The following is an 18,841-nucleotide window of genomic DNA, read 5'->3' as shown; positions in this document are numbered from 1 at the left end:
CCTAGAGGAGGCAGAGAGAGACACACCTGGAGACACCTAGAGGAGGCAGAGAGAGACACACCTGGAGACACCTAGAGGAGGCAGAGAGAGACATACAGAGACACCTAGAGGAGGCAGAGAGACACACCTGGAGACACCTAGAGGAGGCAGAGAGAGACACACCTGGAGACATCTAGAGGAGGCAGAGAGAGACATACAGAGACACCTAGAGGAGGCAGAGAGACACACCTGGAGACACCTAGAGGAGGCAGAGAGAGACACACAGAAATAGCTACTTAGCTATAGGTGGCAGAGACACACAGGGGGCAGCTATAGGTGGCAGAGAAATACAATGGGCGGTTACAGCGATTGACAGCCAACTATCTGCCCCCAATCCTTCGTCCTCCTCCAGTTGGGAAGCCCTTTGGTCTCACGCCTCGTCCTTTCCCCCTCAGCTCAGCCTCTCTTAGGTTCCCCCCACAGTTGGCCGCTGACCGGCCGCCACCTTCCGCTTTTCGCACATCTTGTCATTCAGAGCCGTCACTGTGTTCGGGGGGAGAGGCGACAAGTCTCGCTCGGGGTTCCTGCTGCCGCTCGAGCCGCCGCTTTTCCTCCGGGTACCCGTCACCAACCAGGACCCGTCAAGCACATCCTGTCACGTGATCGTCGCGCTGCCTACCGGGAAGTGTAGTCGTGCAGGGCAAACTGGGGCAGCAGAAGCAGGCATGGCACCTCTGTCAGCGGGCAGCAGACGGTAACAGGGGGCAGAGGGCAGCAGACGCAGGTAGGGGCAGCTGACAGAGGACGGCAGGAGCGGACAAGGTGCAGCTGTCAGAGGCAGGAGACAGTGAGCAGGGGGCAGCTATCAGGGCACAGGTGACAGAGGGCAGGTAGGACATACAGGATGCTGTGCGAGTCAGATATTCTTAAATGGTGTCATGTTCGTAACAGAGCAGAAAAGCACCACCTCAGAGGCCACACCGCAGCCACGGGGGCCACAATGCATACATGCCCCACAGTGGCGTCAGGGTGACTGGAAATTAAAACCAGCCCTGGTAATAATTGAATCCCATCTTCCATGGTACCGTTTTTGGGGACACTGCGCATGGTGGGTTCTGGCCCCAATATTTCATGTTCAGAATAGGGGTAAACCCTGTATTTTAAAGCGGGTGTATATGTCACATTTTAGGGCGGGTGATTGTGATTATATGCAGAGCAGACGGGCACTCTGTCTCATGCCAGCTGGTGGCGTAATGGTTATAACACCCGAATGGTTGGTGGTGGTTACCCCGGTGTAAGTATATAGCGCTATAGGTGCTGTGTGTTTTGGTTTTTAGATCGGCGAATTTGAGTGTGTGTGTATATATATATATATAGTGGTGTGTGTGTATGAATGGTTGTGTGTGGGTCAGGATGAATGGGACTTAGAACCAGGAGGCGGTGCACCTAGTTTTTTGTCCCTGAATATAAATATAATTAATATAAAAATATATTTTTGTTTTAGAATGGTGCATTTACATATTTGCAGGTGGCGTCAGGTAAAGTATTTCCACTGGGATTAGAACCTGTGCTCCGCAAAACCATAGGTATCCCGTGTATCCGTTACACCACCAGGCAGTGTTTGAGTTTGTTGTTTCCCGTGGACTTATGATGGTTAAATGGTCCACAAGTACTCTTAAACACAATATAAACACTATTCACATAGAGAGGTCGCCTGGGTTCAAACCAGCAGTCCACTGCGTGAAACCATTCTGCCGCAAATCAGAAGTTTTTCCTCCCCTTTAACATATGATGCATACTTATATGTATATGAGTAAATGTGACTCAGTAACAGGCAGTAACATCATACACTATATGGACAAAAGTATTGGGACACCTGACCATTACACTAACAGGGACTCTGATGACATCACATTCTAAATACATAGACATTAATATGAAGATGGTCCCCTCTTTGCAGCTCTGTGAGAATTTTTGTCCGTTCATCCAGTAGAGCGTTTGTGAGGACAGGCGCTGGTGGTGGATGAGACGCTCGGCTCACAATCTCTGTTCCAGTCGGTCCCAAAGGTGTTCGATGGGGTAGAGGTCGGGGCTCTGTGCGGCCGGTCAAGTTCCTCCTCACCAACCTCATCCAACCATGTCTTTATGGACCTTGCTTTGTGTCCCGGGGCCAGTTACGCTGGGATAGAAAGGGTCCTACCCCCCCAACCTGTTCCCACAAAGGTGGCCGCAGAGCATCGCCCAAAGTGTCTTGGAATATTACACCACCATACATACAATCAATCTAACAAGGTGTCAGGGTCCCGGTTCACACGCCTTGCCGTTCGTAGCGGCAGGTCCCACGCCGCGCCCGGCCCTTCCTCCTCCACACGCGGCACGCCATGTACTAGACACGCGCCCCTTCAATCAACTTTATGCGTTCCCCGTCAAAGAAGGTGGGGAAAGCGCCCGAGTGATGTCACGCACGTAGGCGTGGCGTCCACTAGCGGGCAATTATAAAAACTGAGCAACGAGATTCATCCAGTGCTCAGTTATTGTGCAGTTTGGACCTTAGTGCCTTACCTCCTACGTTTCTAGTTGCTGCTCCCCGTGTACCAGACCCGGCTATCCTTTATCGTATTGCTGCTCCCCGTGTACCAGACCCGGCTATCCTTTATCGTGCTGCTGCTCCCCGTGTACCAGACCCGGCTATCCTTTATCGTCTTGCTGCTCCCCGTGTACCAGACCCGGCTATCCTTTATCGTATTGCTGCTCCCCGTGTACCAGACCCGGCTATCCTTTATCGTCTTGCTGCTCCCCGTGTACCAGACCAGGCTATCATTTATCGTCTTGCTGCTCCCCGTGTACCAGACCCGGCTATCCTTTATCGTGCTGCTGCTCCCCGTGTACCAGACCCGGCTATCCTTTATCGTGTTGCTGCTCCCCGTGTACCAGACCCAACTATACTTTATCGTGCTGCTGCTCCCCGTGTACCAGACCCGGCTATACTTTATCGTGCTGCAGCTCCCCGTGTACCAGACCCGGCTATCCTTTATCGTGACTTCTACCTGCATACCGGTCTCTACCTACATTATATAGGGCGCCTTCCCTTGGGCCCCTTACACAAGGTGACTCCAAATATTAACATACACATGCTAATGCCATACAGTAACACCTACACTCTTGAATCTAACACATCAACACCCTATAACCTTGCTATAACATACACACATGCCAATAATATACATTAACACATACACATAATATACAGTAACATGCACACATACACTGTTAACACCATTCAGTAACACAAACACACATATGCAAACACTTACATACAATTACCCTACCATACAGTATTCCCTATACACACACTTACATCATAGACTCTGTGCACACAGGATAACACCATACAGTAACACTATACACTAACTCATACATGCTAAAGCACTTTACAGTAACATTTGCACACACACATACCATCACCATACAGAAACACTAACACACATGTGCTAATGCACTAACAGACATGCTAACACTATACAGTAATACAAACAATAAATATACACTAAGACCTACACACTAACACAACACAGTAAAACACACTAATGCTAATACCATAAAGTAACATACAAACACAGTAATGCCATATAACACACACGTCAACATCATACAGTAAAACACATACACACACATACATACACACTGACTCCGACACTACAGTATACACACACTGACTCCAACACTACAAAACACACACACTGACTCCAGCACTATACATATACACACTGACTCCAACACTACAAAATACACACACTGACTCCAACACTACAAAATACACACCCTGACTCCAGCACTATACATATACACACTGACTCCAACACTACAAAATACACACCCTGACTCCAGCACTATACATATACACACTGACTCCAACACTACAAAATACACACACTGACTCCAGCACTATACATATACACACTGACTCCAACACTACAAAATACACACACTGACTCCAGCACTATACATATACACACGGACTCCAGCACTATACATATACACACTGACTCCAACACTACAAGATACACACACTGACTCCAGCACTATACATATACACACTGACTCCAACACTACAAAATACACACACTGACTCCAGCACTATACATATACACACTGACTCCAACACTACAAGATACACACACTGACTCCAGCACTATACATATACACACTGACTCCAACACTACAAAATACACACACTGACTCCAGCACTATACATATACACACTGACTCCAGCACTATACATATACACACTGACTCCAGCACTATACATATACACACTGGCTCCAACACTACAAAATACACACACTGACTCCAGCACTATACATATACACACACACACTCACTCTGACACTACAGTATACACACACACCCTGACTCCAGCACTTTACAAATACACACATACATACTGAGTCTTACAGTACAGTATATACACACTGACCCTTGCACTACAGTACACACACCCTGACACCAGCACTATACATATATACACACACTCACTATGTTAGCGTGTGTTATATGGCATTAGCGTGTGTTACTTTATGATATTAGCATTAGTGTGTTTTGCTGTATTGTGTTAGTGTGAATGTCTTAGTGCATAGTTATTGTGTGTGTTACCATATGGTGTTAGCATGTCTGTTAGTGTATTAGCACGTATGCGATAGTCTTACTGTATGGTGATGGAGTGTGTGCACATGTTACTGTATAGTGTTATAGCATGTATGAGTTAGTGTATAGTGTGTCTTACTGTATGGTGTTAGCATGTTTGTTAGTGTATTAGCACTAGTGTGTTAATGTGTTACTGTACTATGTTAGCATGTTCATCGCTAGCATGTGTATGTGCGCATGTTATTGTATGGTGTTACCCTGTCTGCATGCAAATGACTGGATTTTAGAGTATATGATGTAAGTGTGTGTATGGGGAAAACTGCATGAGTGTGTGTGTGCATATAATTGTATATAAGTGTTACTGTATGGTGTTGGCATGTTTGTACATGTTACTGACTGGTGTTACTGACTGGTGTTACTGTATGGTGTTAGCATGTCTTAGTGTATTAGCATATGTATGTTTGGTACTGTATAGTCCTGGAGTCAGGATGTGTGTGTGTATATGTATAGTCCTGGAGTCAGGATGTGTGTGTGTATTGTGGAGTCAGTCAGTATGTATGTGTGTGTGTGTGTATAGTCCTGGAGTCAGGATGTGTGTGTGTATTGTAGATTCAGAGTCAGTATGTACGTGTGTATATGTATAGTCCTGGAGTCAGGATGTGTGCGTATTGTAGAGTCAGGGTGTGTGTGTGTGTGTGTATATGTATAGTCCTGAAGTCAGGATGTGTATTGTAGTGTCGGAGTCAGTATGTATGTGTGTATTTGTATAGTCCTGGAGTCAGGATGTGTGTGTATTGTAGAGCCAGAGTGAGTGCGCATGTGCGTATATGTATAGTGCTGGAGTCAGAGTGTGTGCAAATGTAAAGTGCCAGAGTAAGTATGTCTAATGTATTGTAGTACCAGATTCAGAGTGTATGTGTCGAAAGTGTTATTGTGTATTTTTATATATGTATAGTTTTAGCCACTGTGTATGTGCACATGTGTATAAGAGTGTGCTGCTGTATGGTGTTTTTTATGTTACAGTATGGCATAAGCATGAGTGTGTATGTCAGCATATAGTGTTAGAGTGTGTATTAGTGCGCATGAGTGTAGAATGTTAGTGTGTGCGTTACTGTAAGGTGTTACTGTTTGCGAACATAAGAAGTTAGCGTGTGTTACTGTATGTTAGTGTAACCCTGGGTGCCAGGAAAATAAACACATGATTAAGGGAAGAGATAAAAAACACCCACAGTAACACCCACCGATACACAAACACATGCACTCTAAAACCATATAGTAATAAGCACGCACATACATACATAAACACACACACTTACCCTTCACACCATACACATAACTCCCTCTCCTATCATCCGCACAGCCTTCCCTCCCACCCCTTCTCCATCTAACCTTGCTAGGAGCCGTCTTCACTGCAGCTTGTATTGCTGGGCCAAGCAAATACAAGTTAGCATTAGTGCACCCTGACAATGTTTCAAACAAAAAAACACGCATAGTACAGCCTGAGACCGGGGACTGGCTGTGTGTCTTAGTACATGTAAAAGTCTGCGGTAGCAATCAGCATTCTTTATTTCAGTTACATCATAAAATACAGGAATCCGAGGAAACAAAGTACATTATGCAAAAATCACTATTTGTAACAAAGTATGATCTGCTGTGGAACAAAATGCAATCAACTGCACTCCACACTGTCATTCTCTGTAACATTATATCACACAACACATCGACGTTACTGGGACCGGCTGTACGTTGGAGAGACGTGGCTTTGCTCCAGTTCACAAGCAGATCATTATTACATGTTTGTTCACTGCACACGCGGTAAGTATTTATCTGTGCAAAGAATTCCACCTACATACAAACAGCAGCGTATGTCCTGCGGACGTTGTACTTTGCATTGTTTGGGGTACAATGACACATTGTATTACGCTCTTGTGAAACTGCAGTTCCGTGGTCCTTCACTGGCTGTTGTAATGAAATCCTTTGGAACGGGGTAGGCTCACAGCCTCTGCTGCCTGACACCGTATTATTCACTTAAAGCATGTGCCGCCAACGCATTTTAAAAGCATTAGAGATAATGTTGAAAACTCCTAGAAACGCCACCGGCTGGGGGAGGCAGGCACGCGTCCCCTGGCTGGACCTTTAGCTCACCACACACGGGTCCTCGGTGCTGGGTTTGACCTCTGCCTCCAGCAGCATGTTCATTACAGCCTTTGTCAGGTAGCTGCAAGTTCCCTTCTTGCCCAGCGGTGGTGTGTTATAAAAGGCTGCCATGTCCTGAGAGAGGAATAAAGAGAACATCCCGCTGGTTAGCGAGAGCGTGTACACACATGTACACACACATGTACACACACATGTACACACGGAGTGAATCCTAAAGCAATCGTGTATTTATGTGGATGACTAGCTGGCTCTGCATTGTACCGGCCTTTATTTCTTTCCAGAACTACTTATGGGCTGTAAGTGGAACTTAAAGAAAGCTAATAGCATTTCTCGGGCACAATGAGGAGACTCAGGCACCTCATTATCGGTGGCATCAGCAGGGGGGGGCAAGTGGGTCATGGCACCCCTACATCATAATGTGCCCCCCCAATTATAACGCTGAATTTGTGTGAGCACAGATGTGTGAGCATGGATGTGTACTTGTATGTGTGAGCATGGATGTGTGTGTGTGAGCATGGATGTGTGTGTGTGAGCATGGATGTGTGTGTGTGAGCATGGATGTGTGTGTGTGAGCATGGATGTGTATGGAAACATTTCCGTATCCTTTCCGATTGTGTCCGGCTCTCTGTAACTTATTACTGGTGCCTTTATCCTGGAACCTCACAGGGCTCTAGCCAGACCCAACTCACCTGCTTCTCCGCTTGGTGCCGTTCCTGGTCTTTCTGGAAGTCATTAAAAGCCCCCTTCACTAGAATGTCCAGATCGACTTTATCTGGAAATTCAAATTCCGGGTTTCTCTCCAGAATAACCGAGACGATCATAAGAAGCTGGAAGGAGAATAACAGAACACAGCTGGTTTAACCACTTCCACATTCCTAAAGTCTGCCTAGTGTCTCTGGACACGTGACGGCGGTACCTGAGTGTTACTACCAACTACTTGGATTCCGGGACGGAAAACATTTGACATTTAATCTGCCTGTTTTCCTTGTAGCGTGTCCCTTGGCTGCGCATGTCTGGGGTGAGGTTAAACTCCTTCACTGGATTACTTGTGCTGGCCTGGCCAGTCATTGGCACTTTTATCCCCGAGGAATCTCTTTCAGGGATCCTCATTCTGCTCAAATTCCCAAACGTTTCTTGGTTCCCCCCATTGTAGTATCTGAAAGGCCCCCGTGTGAACGTTACCTCCACCACGATTTGTCTGTACTCTGGCTGAGCGATGTTCTGCAGCATGTCTTCCACAAGGAGGGAGAAGTTCATCTCATACATGGTCATGTCTGACAGAGTAGGTTGCTGGAGACAGACAGGATATGATGTCATTAAGCAGAAGCGAACAAACTACACATTCCAGGGCATATAAAACCCTGGTCTGTATGAGCAGCATATTGTGTCAGCTGCGGGTTCCGCCATCACTGGTACTGGCGTGCGAGAGTCAGCACTGGAGCTGGCACTGGAAGTGTATTTCCCACTGGAGTACGTTACAGTGCACCATACAGGGGTATTAACCCCTTCAGGACCGGTGCTCTCGTACTGCGTCTTCCCTTGAAGGCCACAGTTTCATTTAAATATGTTAATTCCGTGCTCGTGATTCGCTTCAAAGCGATCACATGCACAGAATTGAGGGGGAGTGGCTGCTACGGATTGCTGGGGACACCCAGCGGTCAGTAGCAGCCGCCCCTCGCGATCCCAGCGTCCATAGCGTCGCTGGATCGCGCATCATTGATGACGTACCTGGTAAGTCCCGGTTTGTGGGTGACACCCAACCAGGAAGTACCAGGTACGTCACCGGTACGGAAGGGGTTAAAGGGTCCCACTGCTTTAGATGTTCAAGTGTTTATTTACCTGGGGAAGGAACTTGCCCGCAACAATTATCCCACTGGGGGTCCTTTCCAGAATCTGCCACACTCGGTCATAGAAGCCAGATGGGTTTCGGTTCAGGGAACCGTCAATCTGCCTCCGGTTCAGCCAGCACCTAAAGACACAAACATCAAAGCAAAGCGCTGTACACAGACACAGGACCACCATAAGTATTACATGAGTGGGGGAGCAGTTGGGGGGTTAGGGAATCCTGCGTGTCACTCACCGGCCTGACTGCTGGGGCCGTAGTATGTGCAGGAGAAGCTGTTTGATCTCCCCGGGAGGCAGCTGGTAAATGTCTCGCTCCGGCTTGTCCCCGCTCCGGATCTTTAACTCGTACCTCATGGCATGAATAATCCATCTGGCAGGGAGGGAATATACAAGGGTCCTTACATGTATACATCATAGACCCTGCAGGTAAGGCTGCTGCGCCTGCACGCTTCCTCTTCGGCTTGGAGAGGGTTAGATTTTTTATTAGAAGTAACGCTCACCCGACGCGTATCTTTAGCATCCCGCTGAACAGCTCTGGCGTGTTGGAGATGATCCAGCCGATGTGGATGACCAGCTCCTGCTGCAGGACGGCCTCTCGCTCGTCGTACGGGCTGCACTTACTGTAGATGATGTCCTTAATCACTCCGGGGGAGAGAGGGTTGGAAATAACCGCCTCCTCGTGACCAAAGACACCAAGCGTCACCTGGGAATGCAGCGTTAAGGAGTAGTGCGTTACATTCGGGGCAGCCCCGGTGGGGATCTAGCATCAGGCCCTATTTACACAACTTACACAGACGCGTTCCAACAGCGCAAACCACCAAAAGCAGCAGCCGGGTACTGACACAACTCCTCGCCGCGGCTGGTAACGCCATCACATTAGTGCCACGCGCATGCAATACAGGTCTATCGGGAGGGTCCCTGCGTCCTTTTATCACAGCCCCAGCTCGTTATTAGTGTGTGTGTATACAGGGGGGGGCATTAATAACCCACTGTGTATGTAGATGGGGGGGGGCACTTACCTGCTTTCCCTGAACTAATACATTTGTTATAGATGGAGCCAGGCTGTCCACAAGTTTATGCAAATGGCCAGCGGCCAGGCGTACAACAGACCTGGGGACAGAAAACAGAGGAGTGCCACTAAATGCCACAGCGTCCCTAACTGCTCGGCGCTAAAAACCCTTCTCAGAGTTTATCTCGCAGCACACGTCTGAGCACACGTCCGAGCACACGTCCGAGCACACGTCTGAGCACACGTCCGAGCACACGTCCGAGCACACGTCTGAGCACACAGAGTATCCTCAATCCCACCCAGCGACAGGAAAACACGCGAGGAGCCGCAGAGACGCCTCCGGCTGAATGTGATGAGGTGGCCGGTTACTAAGCATATACTAATAGTGTAGAAGCCATCCGTTTTCAAGGTGCGAGCTCGTCTGTGTGTAATGTGGGACCCTCCTGACACGTGTGTGGGGTATATACTAGCCTGGGGCAAGAGGCAGCAAATCAGGGAGCCTTGGAATGACCGGCACTATAGCCACATGTATGTGCCAGAAACCAGGCAGAGACTTCTTGCACAGGAATACATTGTTACAGACAGCAGACTGATTGTTAACCCCTTATGCTACTCAACACATGGAAGGAACACAGAAACCACGTAAACAAACTGCTACATGATCATTTCTAACATCAAGCATTTTACATGCTGAGCAGAACACGCATGACCACAGTCCAAACATCTTAGCTTTCCTGTCCACTGAGCTCAGCAGAAGCCGCCCCGGACAGTTTGCCGTATTGTGAACACTTGGGCTCCGTTACCGATGGCACGGGAGGGGTATCCGAATGGGGCTAAATGCTCAGGGACACTGATTCTGTTAGCGTGTGGACCATCATACCAAGTACAGCCGCTTACCGTGGAGTATAATGCGGGGCTAAAACATACGCTGCTGTTGTCTAAGTGAACAGGATCTAAGAGCATCTGCTAAAGCCTTGAGCCAAAACCAGTTAGCACACGCGGTGCATTTAAAACACGTGCCTGCCGTGTGCATTGGCTGCCGACGTGCCACGTAATACCTGCTTCCCGTGTACCAGCAGCGTGGTGATGTGCGGAGCTATGGAGGAAGCAAACCTCTGCGCAAACGCAGCAGTGTAGCGAACCACAAACCTGCGTGTGCAACAGCAAGACAAGAGGATGAGACGGTGCGCACGGAACAGGAGGGCCCCACCACAAACACCGCGACCGCAGACCCTGATCTCTCTCTCAGTGTGACATGCGCGGTGACGTCACGCAAAATAAATGAGGTCACATCGTGATGGACGGACTGGAAGGGAGGGCACACGCTGGGATCTGAAGAGGCTCAGCCATGAGCTTTCACCTGCAGCATTTTTTTTCCAGAATAGTTTGTCTTCTCTCTATTAATTTGCAGAATTAGCAGCACTTGGCAGTAATCTACCGAAAACCGGTTTAATCCGCATGCTATTAAGATGTATATGACTTGGCTCCGTATATCCCATTAGTATTTCTGAAAACCCCACCGTGATGCCTTCATTAATTGAAATTTTTCAGACGCTGGGGGGGGGTACAAAGGGGTCATTTGTTGTCAGATACTTTTGAATACTCCATACATCACCTCGGATTGGCTATAGAGAGGCTATTGGCTATAGGCCACTGCCATCTCTGTTTGCTATAGAGGGAACACCACTAGGGGGGACGGGGGGTCACCCGTTCATCGTTGTCTTTGTTGGCTCTAAAGGGAATGCTCCAGCGTGGCTTCATATACTCTTTTGGCTCTAGAAGGAATAGGCCATGATTGCCTCGGATGGCTCTAAAATGAACTACATCACCTTGCTTGAGTCTAGGGGGAACGGGCTACCATGACCTTACAGACAGCCTCTCAAAAGAGCTAAAATAGGTCCATAGGGCCATGGACCTGTACCCAGCGACAGAACCTACACAGCGAGACAAATAACCTGCAAAGCTTTCATGCTAAAGTGCGGAGGGGTCCCAGGAATTGCCTTTACATTTTCTAAAAGTCCTCTTTGCCCAGACTGCGGTTAGCGTCCCTGGTAACGATTTAACGGAAGTGTAGAACACGGCTTCTTCCTCTAACCCGCATGATTGGGTGTTTTAGCGTGTTGAGAGAAATCACTGTTTAGCGCCCTACAACCTGCCATTAGCTGCCAGTATACCCCGTGGCGACTGCAGGCAAAGACCAGAAGCACCTCTTTTGTATAGAGAGCAGATTCTCTCCAGCTAATCATTCCTAGAACTCAATAAAAAACACTGCCCCATGAGTGCTACTCACCAGAGCTTAGTGCTTCCCGCCTTCCTGTAGATCCTTTCCATGAAGTCAGACACTGTACCTGCAGAAGAGAAGGTGTCAAACAGCTAATTGGTCTCCGTTAATCACGGCTTCGTTACAGAGCAGGGAAATGTTAATAAGTATATAACTGGCAGCGGGTGATTCGCATTTAATGAGGCCAATCCAGCCGTCTCGCACAGAGAATAGTTAATTATTACCACAGGTTCAAGCACTTTAATATTTCATATTTCATGTAGAGATTACAGAGTTCCGAGGCAAACGGTCTGTCCTAGCGTGTGGGAGCGCGGGGTGATGGCAGACGAGCGCTATGGCCGGCTGGCTATATTCATTAGCTGGCAAGCTGTGTCCTGAGCGTCACCCTCCCATGGCCAAAGCGGGCACATTAAATCCATGGGGGGCGCTAATCCTGAGCAGGGGCAGGCGGACAGAAGGCTACACACTTCTCATTATGAACTTATCATCTCCTGGTTTGAGTGCCGTCTCAAAGGGAAATTGAATAGATTAGAAGAAAACGCGCAGATATCCCACCTCTTTTAATTAGCCCAGACAGACTTTGCTCTTGTCAGAGGAGTGCTTGGCTTTTATTCTCGGCATCTCACTACTCTGACTCTGGCTACACAGGATTAGAAAACTGATGGAAACAGGCGTTTTCGGAGCCATGTCATTGAAGCGCTATCCCCCTTCTACTGGACGCTTGTCTTGTGTCGTGTTGTGTCACCGCACAATGTAACACCCCGCCAGTGTCAGAACAACGCGTCTCCACGGATGTCTTTTAGACAGCCCTGGCCCATGGCTCCCCCAATGCCGCTGTAAATGAACCAGTAATGCGGTAAACAGGACTCACCCTCCTTGGTAATAAAATGAGGTCCTTCCCTCTTGAGCAGAATACTCAACAGAATGGCCTGTGTCGCCAAGGAATTGCAGTCCTGGGGAGAGAAGGTTTGAAAACATTAACTTGGAGGAAAGTCTGCAAAGAGCGGGATGGGATCAGATCCTGACATTAAGGCGACAGTCCGTCTATCTGAAAGAAGCTTCAAATGTTCTAGGGCAGGGGCGTCCAACATGCGGCCCGCGGGCCGCGCAGCCAGGGCAACCGATCTTACACGAGCCGCACCTCAAGCCCTGCTACTTACTTGTGGGAGGGTCTTCTGGACAGCACGGAGGAAGCGGAGTTCACGTGACATCCTACTTCCTCTGTGCTTTAGCAGAGAAGGCAGAGGGAGGCCGCGCCCCCTGCTGAAGTCCGTGAGCGGCATCGAGGGAGCTGCAGTGCAGGTAAGGGGGTGGGGAGGGTGTTTGAATGAGTGTGTGTGATTGAGGGAATGAATCTGTGAATTAATGATTATATGAATAAATGAGTGTGTGTGTGTGATAGCATGGATGTGTAAGTGCTGGAACCTAGGCATGATGGGACTGTGATTGCTGTTAGCAATCACACTCCTATCATGCCAAGTCAGCCAGTACATGCTGAAACCTGGCCAGCTGCCCCCCTTGTGTAGTGATAATGCCAGCAGTATGGGGTCTGCACTTACAGCCACCCTGTACCAGCATGTACTGGCTGACTTGGCATGATAGGAGTGTGATTGCTAACAGCAATCACAGTCCCATAATGCCTAGGTTCCAGCATTTACTGGATGGATGTGTAAGTGCTGGAACCTAGGCATGATGGGACTGTGATTGCTGTTAGCAATCACACTCCTATCATGCCAAGTCAGCCAGTACATGCTGAAACCTAGCTAGCTGCCCCCCTTGTGTAGTGATGCTGCCAGCAGTATGGGGTCTGCACATCACTTACAGCCACCCTGTACCAGCATGTACTGGCTGACTTGGCATGATAGGAGTGTGATTGCTAACAGCAATCACAGCGAGCACAGTCCCATCATGCCTAGGTACCAGCATTTACTGGTTGCCTAGGCTAACAGCAATCACACTCCTATCATGCCAAGTCATATTGCTAATTTTGTCCAATTGTGTGTTACCTACTTTTAGGTGGGGGTCATTTTCAGTTTTGGCTAAGTGAACCCTGAATGTTTTGGTCCAGAATTTTCATTTTAGTTCATCCCTAGAATAAATCTAGGGAATCCTGAATTTGTAGTCGCAAAACTTTCAAGGCCCAGAAATCAGTGAGAGGAAGAGTAAAGGTTTTGTGTCATTTTACTTTATTTTAATCTGCATATTTTATTAAAGGCCATATTTTTTGTCACAGCGAAAAATGAGTGCGGCCCTCGCACGTATACAATTCTGATGAAGTGGCCCACTGCAGAAAAAACTTGGACACCCCTGTTCTAGGGGTTTCCCTAATTACATATTCGGCGCAGACCGTTCGAGAAGCTCCTTCCAGGAGGTGCTGCCTCCAGATTGTGTGACTTCTCGTGGAGAGTAATGTGTTCCCCATTTGCTTTTGAAGCTTACATTGAGTTTCTGGAGGACCTCGTAGGTGGGCTTGTGCTTCCATTCTGTGAGGTTGAGTTCAGGCTGCTCCATTTCTGCAACGGGAATACTCGATTGCCTGTTGACCTTTGAATGTTTAGGAACTTCAAGCTCTTCAAAGCTTCTGAATTCTGGAATCCTGCAAACGACGTATAAACATATATCGAGCAATGAATCCATAGTGAGGGGACACGTAGCGGCACATCTGGCGGCCCGCAGCACCGTTACTAGCATAACCCCAATAGTGCTGCTGAGTGAATATGCTGGCCGGGGTGTCAGAGGCCCCGTCAAAGCTTTTATTGAGCTATTTTACTCCCGTCCTGATATCGTATGGAAGTTTATTGTAAATGCTCCATTATTACCCATGAGTACCTTCAGCCCCATATATAATATCCTGCTACTTTACCGTAGTACTTTACACTCGCACTCCAGCCATTTAAAGAATGAACTTACTCTTCTGTCTCGTTGATTCTCAGGAAATCGAGCTGCTCCACCATTACACCCGAGATTAAAGTCTGCAAGACAAGCGGACGAGCCGATAAACCGACAGACAAATGAAATCCTGACCCGAGAGTCCGGGGACTTTTTAAACGAAATGCATGAGCTGGTGAGCGGGGATCGGAGCCTTGGATTGTGAAGGCGTTAGAAGTTCTCACAGCGAGGACGCTTTCACAGCCTCTGATCCCCAAACCTCCAGGCCAGACAGCGAGTGCCCCCAGGGGCCGGCTAGAGCGATGGGGGCGCACGCACTGACCTGTTACCGGCCGCTCTCCCACACACCCGACACGTAGGCGAGAAGCCCCTGCCGTGCAATACAGCGCTTACATTCCTAGAACAGCTTCGTGAATCACGATCACCCACAATTCCTGTGATTTTTGGAGAACTCTGTGTGGGTGGGAAATGCCTCATTCCTCCTCATAAACTCTCTACCTGATGCTACACACAACCTCCTTTTTAAACACGTCGGGTCCTATTATTTGATCCATAAAGCTGCAGCAGTCTGGCGCCGTACAGCGAGTCAGATTTATACAGCGGGGCGGAAGCCATTTATACGCGGCTCCAAATGCGAGTGGGATTGGCGCTGCTCGCCAATAATAATAATAATCATTTCTTGGTGTACAACGGAGAAAAATGCAGCATTTGGATCTTTGCTTTAAAAGCTCAAACCAAGATTAATTGGCAAAACATCAGAGCATTTGGAGGTAAATCAGGAAATTGGACACAAGGAAAGTGAATTTTCAAAGTGTTCAATTATTTTAATGGGTCCCTCTTCTTTCTTGAAGCTCCGTCATTAATTTAATGGTGCGGCGGCGGCGGGGGGGTGGAGGAAGCACAAAAACACAGGAGAACTACTGCGAGGAGTCAGCGGCGGAAGGCTGGAACGCTATTCCAAGGGATCGGAAAGTTATTTTCCGGGGTTACTCTTTGACTGCGTGGAGCAGACGGAGTCTCTAAGCTTCTTCCGACTTGGAGTCTTACCGAAGAATAATACAGAGCACGGGAAGAAGGTTCTCTCAGCCGCAAAGCGCGGGGAACGCGCCGGGGGGGAACGTGTCGGGGGGAACGCGTCGGGGGGGAACGTGCCGGGGGGAACGTGTCGGGGGGGAACGTGCCGGGGGGGGGGGGACGTGTCGGGGGGAACGTGCCGGGGGGGGGGACGTGTCGGGGGGAACGTGCCGGGGGGGAACGTGTCGGGGGGAGCGTGCCGGGATTCCGCCGTCTGACTCCACGCAGGTTAAATAACGCTGCGGTTAAAATCCACCGTGCTTTCCTTATGATCAGGAAATGGATCGTGTGGATTATAGAATTTTCAGCCAATGAAACGTTTGAAACTATCTCTGTATAGAAAGTGGAAAGGCAGGATAGAAATTGACTGATTGGCTTCTCGAGCCCATCTACCTAAACCTACGCAGCCCGTCACATCAGGGCGAGAGCCGCGGAAATAAATAAAAGATACCAAATACATATACCCAGGAGACAGTAAAATAAAGATGAGGTGTGTCGACCAAATCACACACTCGTTAAAAAATAAAGTGTAAGCAGATGAAAAACGCGTCAATTATTAAGATGGCGGTAGAGGATGGGTCCTCTGGGCCCCCACATAGCTCTATATGCAGTTCCTCTGTGACTAGAAAATGAATGAGCGATAAAACGCCCCCCCCCCCCCCGACACATGGCTGGCGGCCGCACGGCTGCGCGGCTTTACTGCCATTATATGGCTGAATATCTCACTAGGAATATTAGAGAGCCTCTCGGCCGCTGCCGGAAGCACCTTTAGCACAAGCCACATAACATACATGCCGTCCGCTACACGTCTGTAACCGCTAACCGCAGCGAGTAACACTTCCTATTAGTAAGACGCATCGTGTGGGGGCTGGCTGTTTAATGCTCTGAGAGTTTGGGGGGACATTGGTTCCAGTTTAAGGGGTCCAGCGAGTGGCCTGTTGGTAATTAATCAACATCAGGGGGTAGTACATGCTGGAGCCCACTGCTCAGAGAAGGGATGTATTATGGGTAAGATTCTTTAAGAATGATACCCATTGTACAGCGTTACAGAATATGACAGCGCCATATAAAACAATAAATAATAATAATGTTGTGTTAGTCTTTGGTATGACGTGGAATAACCTGGCCGCCTGCTGTGTGCTTTACCTGCAGTCTGTCCACATGGACCTTCACACCCGCCACGTTCCCGTTTTTAAATGACGCCAGCATGTCTAGGATGGGATTAAAGCGACTGCCCCTGGAAGGTGGAGAGAGACACAAGTAGAGGCATTAAAGGCCGGCCCTCCGTGCAGCTCAGTGCCAAGCTTGTGGAACTCGCTGAACGCGGGAAGGTACCTGATGTTGTCTTCACGGATCAGAACCAAGAACAAAGGCCGTCCGTTCATCTTCCAGTACTGGCGAATGAACTGTAGAGCGTTCTGCACACGAAGACAAATACAGCCGTGTTAATCAGGACTCATGATTGAAAGACATGGCCGTGTTAATATTGTCATGTGAATGTCCCACAGACCGCGCCAATCCGCACAGAAATAAAACCTTTTTAGAGCATATTGTTAATGGTTTGTGTGCATGTTGGGGCGAGCAGACAGCGATCGCAGGGTTAATAATCGCTCTGCGCGTTTAGCAGGTGCTGGGCTGCTTTGCGGCATTTCGCAGAGAACTCCTTCCAAACCATGAAAGCTTTTGCTGGGTTTCTGCAGATCATTAGTTTAAGGATCTAACGAAGTAACGTCCTCCTCACACTCGCCAATTTAAACTAAAAGCAGAATATAAGGGCAGTCAGCGGGAAATAACGGCATTCTCTCCCAGGCCTATTTCCCTAAATTTCACAAAATGAACTTAAAGTGCTTTTTAAAAGAAAAAGTTTTTTTAATAGACATGCTGCCACTCTGCCCCCCCCGAGATATGCTGCCACCCTGCCCCCCCCCGAGATATGCTGCCACTACCCCCCCGAGGTATGCTGCCACTCTGCCCCCCCCGAGATATGCTGCCACTCTGCCCCCCCCGAGATATGCTGCCACTCTGCCCCCCCGAGATATGCTGCCACTCCCCCCCGAGATATGCTGCCACTCCCCCCCCGAGATATGCTGCCACTCTGCCCCCCGAGATATGCTGCCACTCTGCCCCCCGAGATATGCTGCCACTCCCCCCGAGATATGCTGCCACTCTGCCCCCCCGAGATATGCTGCCACTCTGCCCCCCCGAGATATGCTGCCACTCCCCCCCCGAGATATGCTGCCACTCCCCCCCCGAGATATGCTGCCACTCTGCCCCCCCGAGATATGCTGCCACTCTGCCCCCCCGAGATATGCTGCCACTCCCCCCCCAAGATATGCTGCCACTCCCCCCCGAGATATGCTGCCACTCCCCCCCCCGAGATATGCTGCCACTCTGCCCCCCCCGAGATATGCTGCCACCCCCCCCAAGGTATGCTGCCACTCTGCCCCCCCGAGATATGCTGCCACTCCCCCCCGAGATATGCTGCCACTCTCCCCCCCCGAGATATGCTGCCACTCTCCCCCCCCGAGATATGCTGCCACTCCCCCCCGAGATATGCTGCCACTCCCCCCCGAGATATGCTGCCACTCTCCCCCCCGAGATATGCTGCCACTCCCCCCGAGATATGCTGCCACTCCCCCCCCCGAGATATGCTGCCACTCTGTCCCCCCCCGAGATATGCTGCCACTCTCCCCCCCGAGATATGCTGCCACTCTGTCCCCCCCGAGAAATGCTGCCACTCCCCCCCGAGATATGCTGCCACTGTCCTCCTCTTCACCCCCCTCCGAGATATGCTGCCACTGCCCCCCCCCGTGCTGGCACCCCCCCCCGTGGAAAGTGCTGGCAGGGGAGGCTGTCTGAGCGTATCAGAGGATGCAGGTCCCCTGCAGCGCTGCGGGGGATCTGTATCCTAATCCTGCCCGGCGCCCGGGACTGCATGTCCCGGGTGTCGGGCGCTAGACCCC

The 18,841-nt window shown here is 49.4% G+C and overlaps 1 protein-coding gene across 2 annotated transcripts in view; it reads right to left on the bottom strand.

Annotated features, from left to right (window-relative positions):
* Positions 1-6,759: 6,759 nt before the first annotated feature.
* The window catches only part of LOC149299333 (phosphorylase b kinase regulatory subunit beta-like), a 58,703-nt gene continuing 46,621 nt past the window's right edge, over positions 6,760-18,841 (bottom strand). For both annotated transcript variants that reach the window (XM_089486285.1, XM_089486286.1), the window contains exons 19-31: positions 17,214-17,296; positions 17,025-17,115; positions 14,826-14,887; positions 14,355-14,511; positions 12,787-12,868; positions 11,925-11,982; positions 9,645-9,735; positions 9,126-9,328; positions 8,861-8,995; positions 8,620-8,749; positions 7,963-8,070; positions 7,470-7,607; positions 6,760-6,894 (exon numbers count right to left, since the gene is read on the bottom strand). In XM_089486285.1, coding sequence (XP_089342411.1) covers positions 6,760-6,894; positions 7,470-7,607; positions 7,963-8,070; positions 8,620-8,749; positions 8,861-8,995; positions 9,126-9,328; positions 9,645-9,735; positions 11,925-11,982; positions 12,787-12,868; positions 14,355-14,511; positions 14,826-14,887; positions 17,025-17,115; positions 17,214-17,296 — 1,473 coding nt within the window. The remainder of the gene's footprint in view (positions 6,895-7,469; positions 7,608-7,962; positions 8,071-8,619; positions 8,750-8,860; positions 8,996-9,125; positions 9,329-9,644; positions 9,736-11,924; positions 11,983-12,786; positions 12,869-14,354; positions 14,512-14,825; positions 14,888-17,024; positions 17,116-17,213; positions 17,297-18,841) is intronic.

Source organism: Sceloporus occidentalis, unplaced genomic scaffold (assembly GCF_023333645.1).
Source record: "Sceloporus occidentalis isolate IW3139 unplaced genomic scaffold, rSceOcc1.0.p SCAF_29, whole genome shotgun sequence".
Taxonomy (NCBI): Eukaryota; Metazoa; Chordata; class Lepidosauria; order Squamata; family Phrynosomatidae; genus Sceloporus; species Sceloporus occidentalis.
The sequence above is the reverse complement of the archived record's forward strand: the minus strand, read 5'-3'. Positions and strand labels throughout refer to the sequence as shown.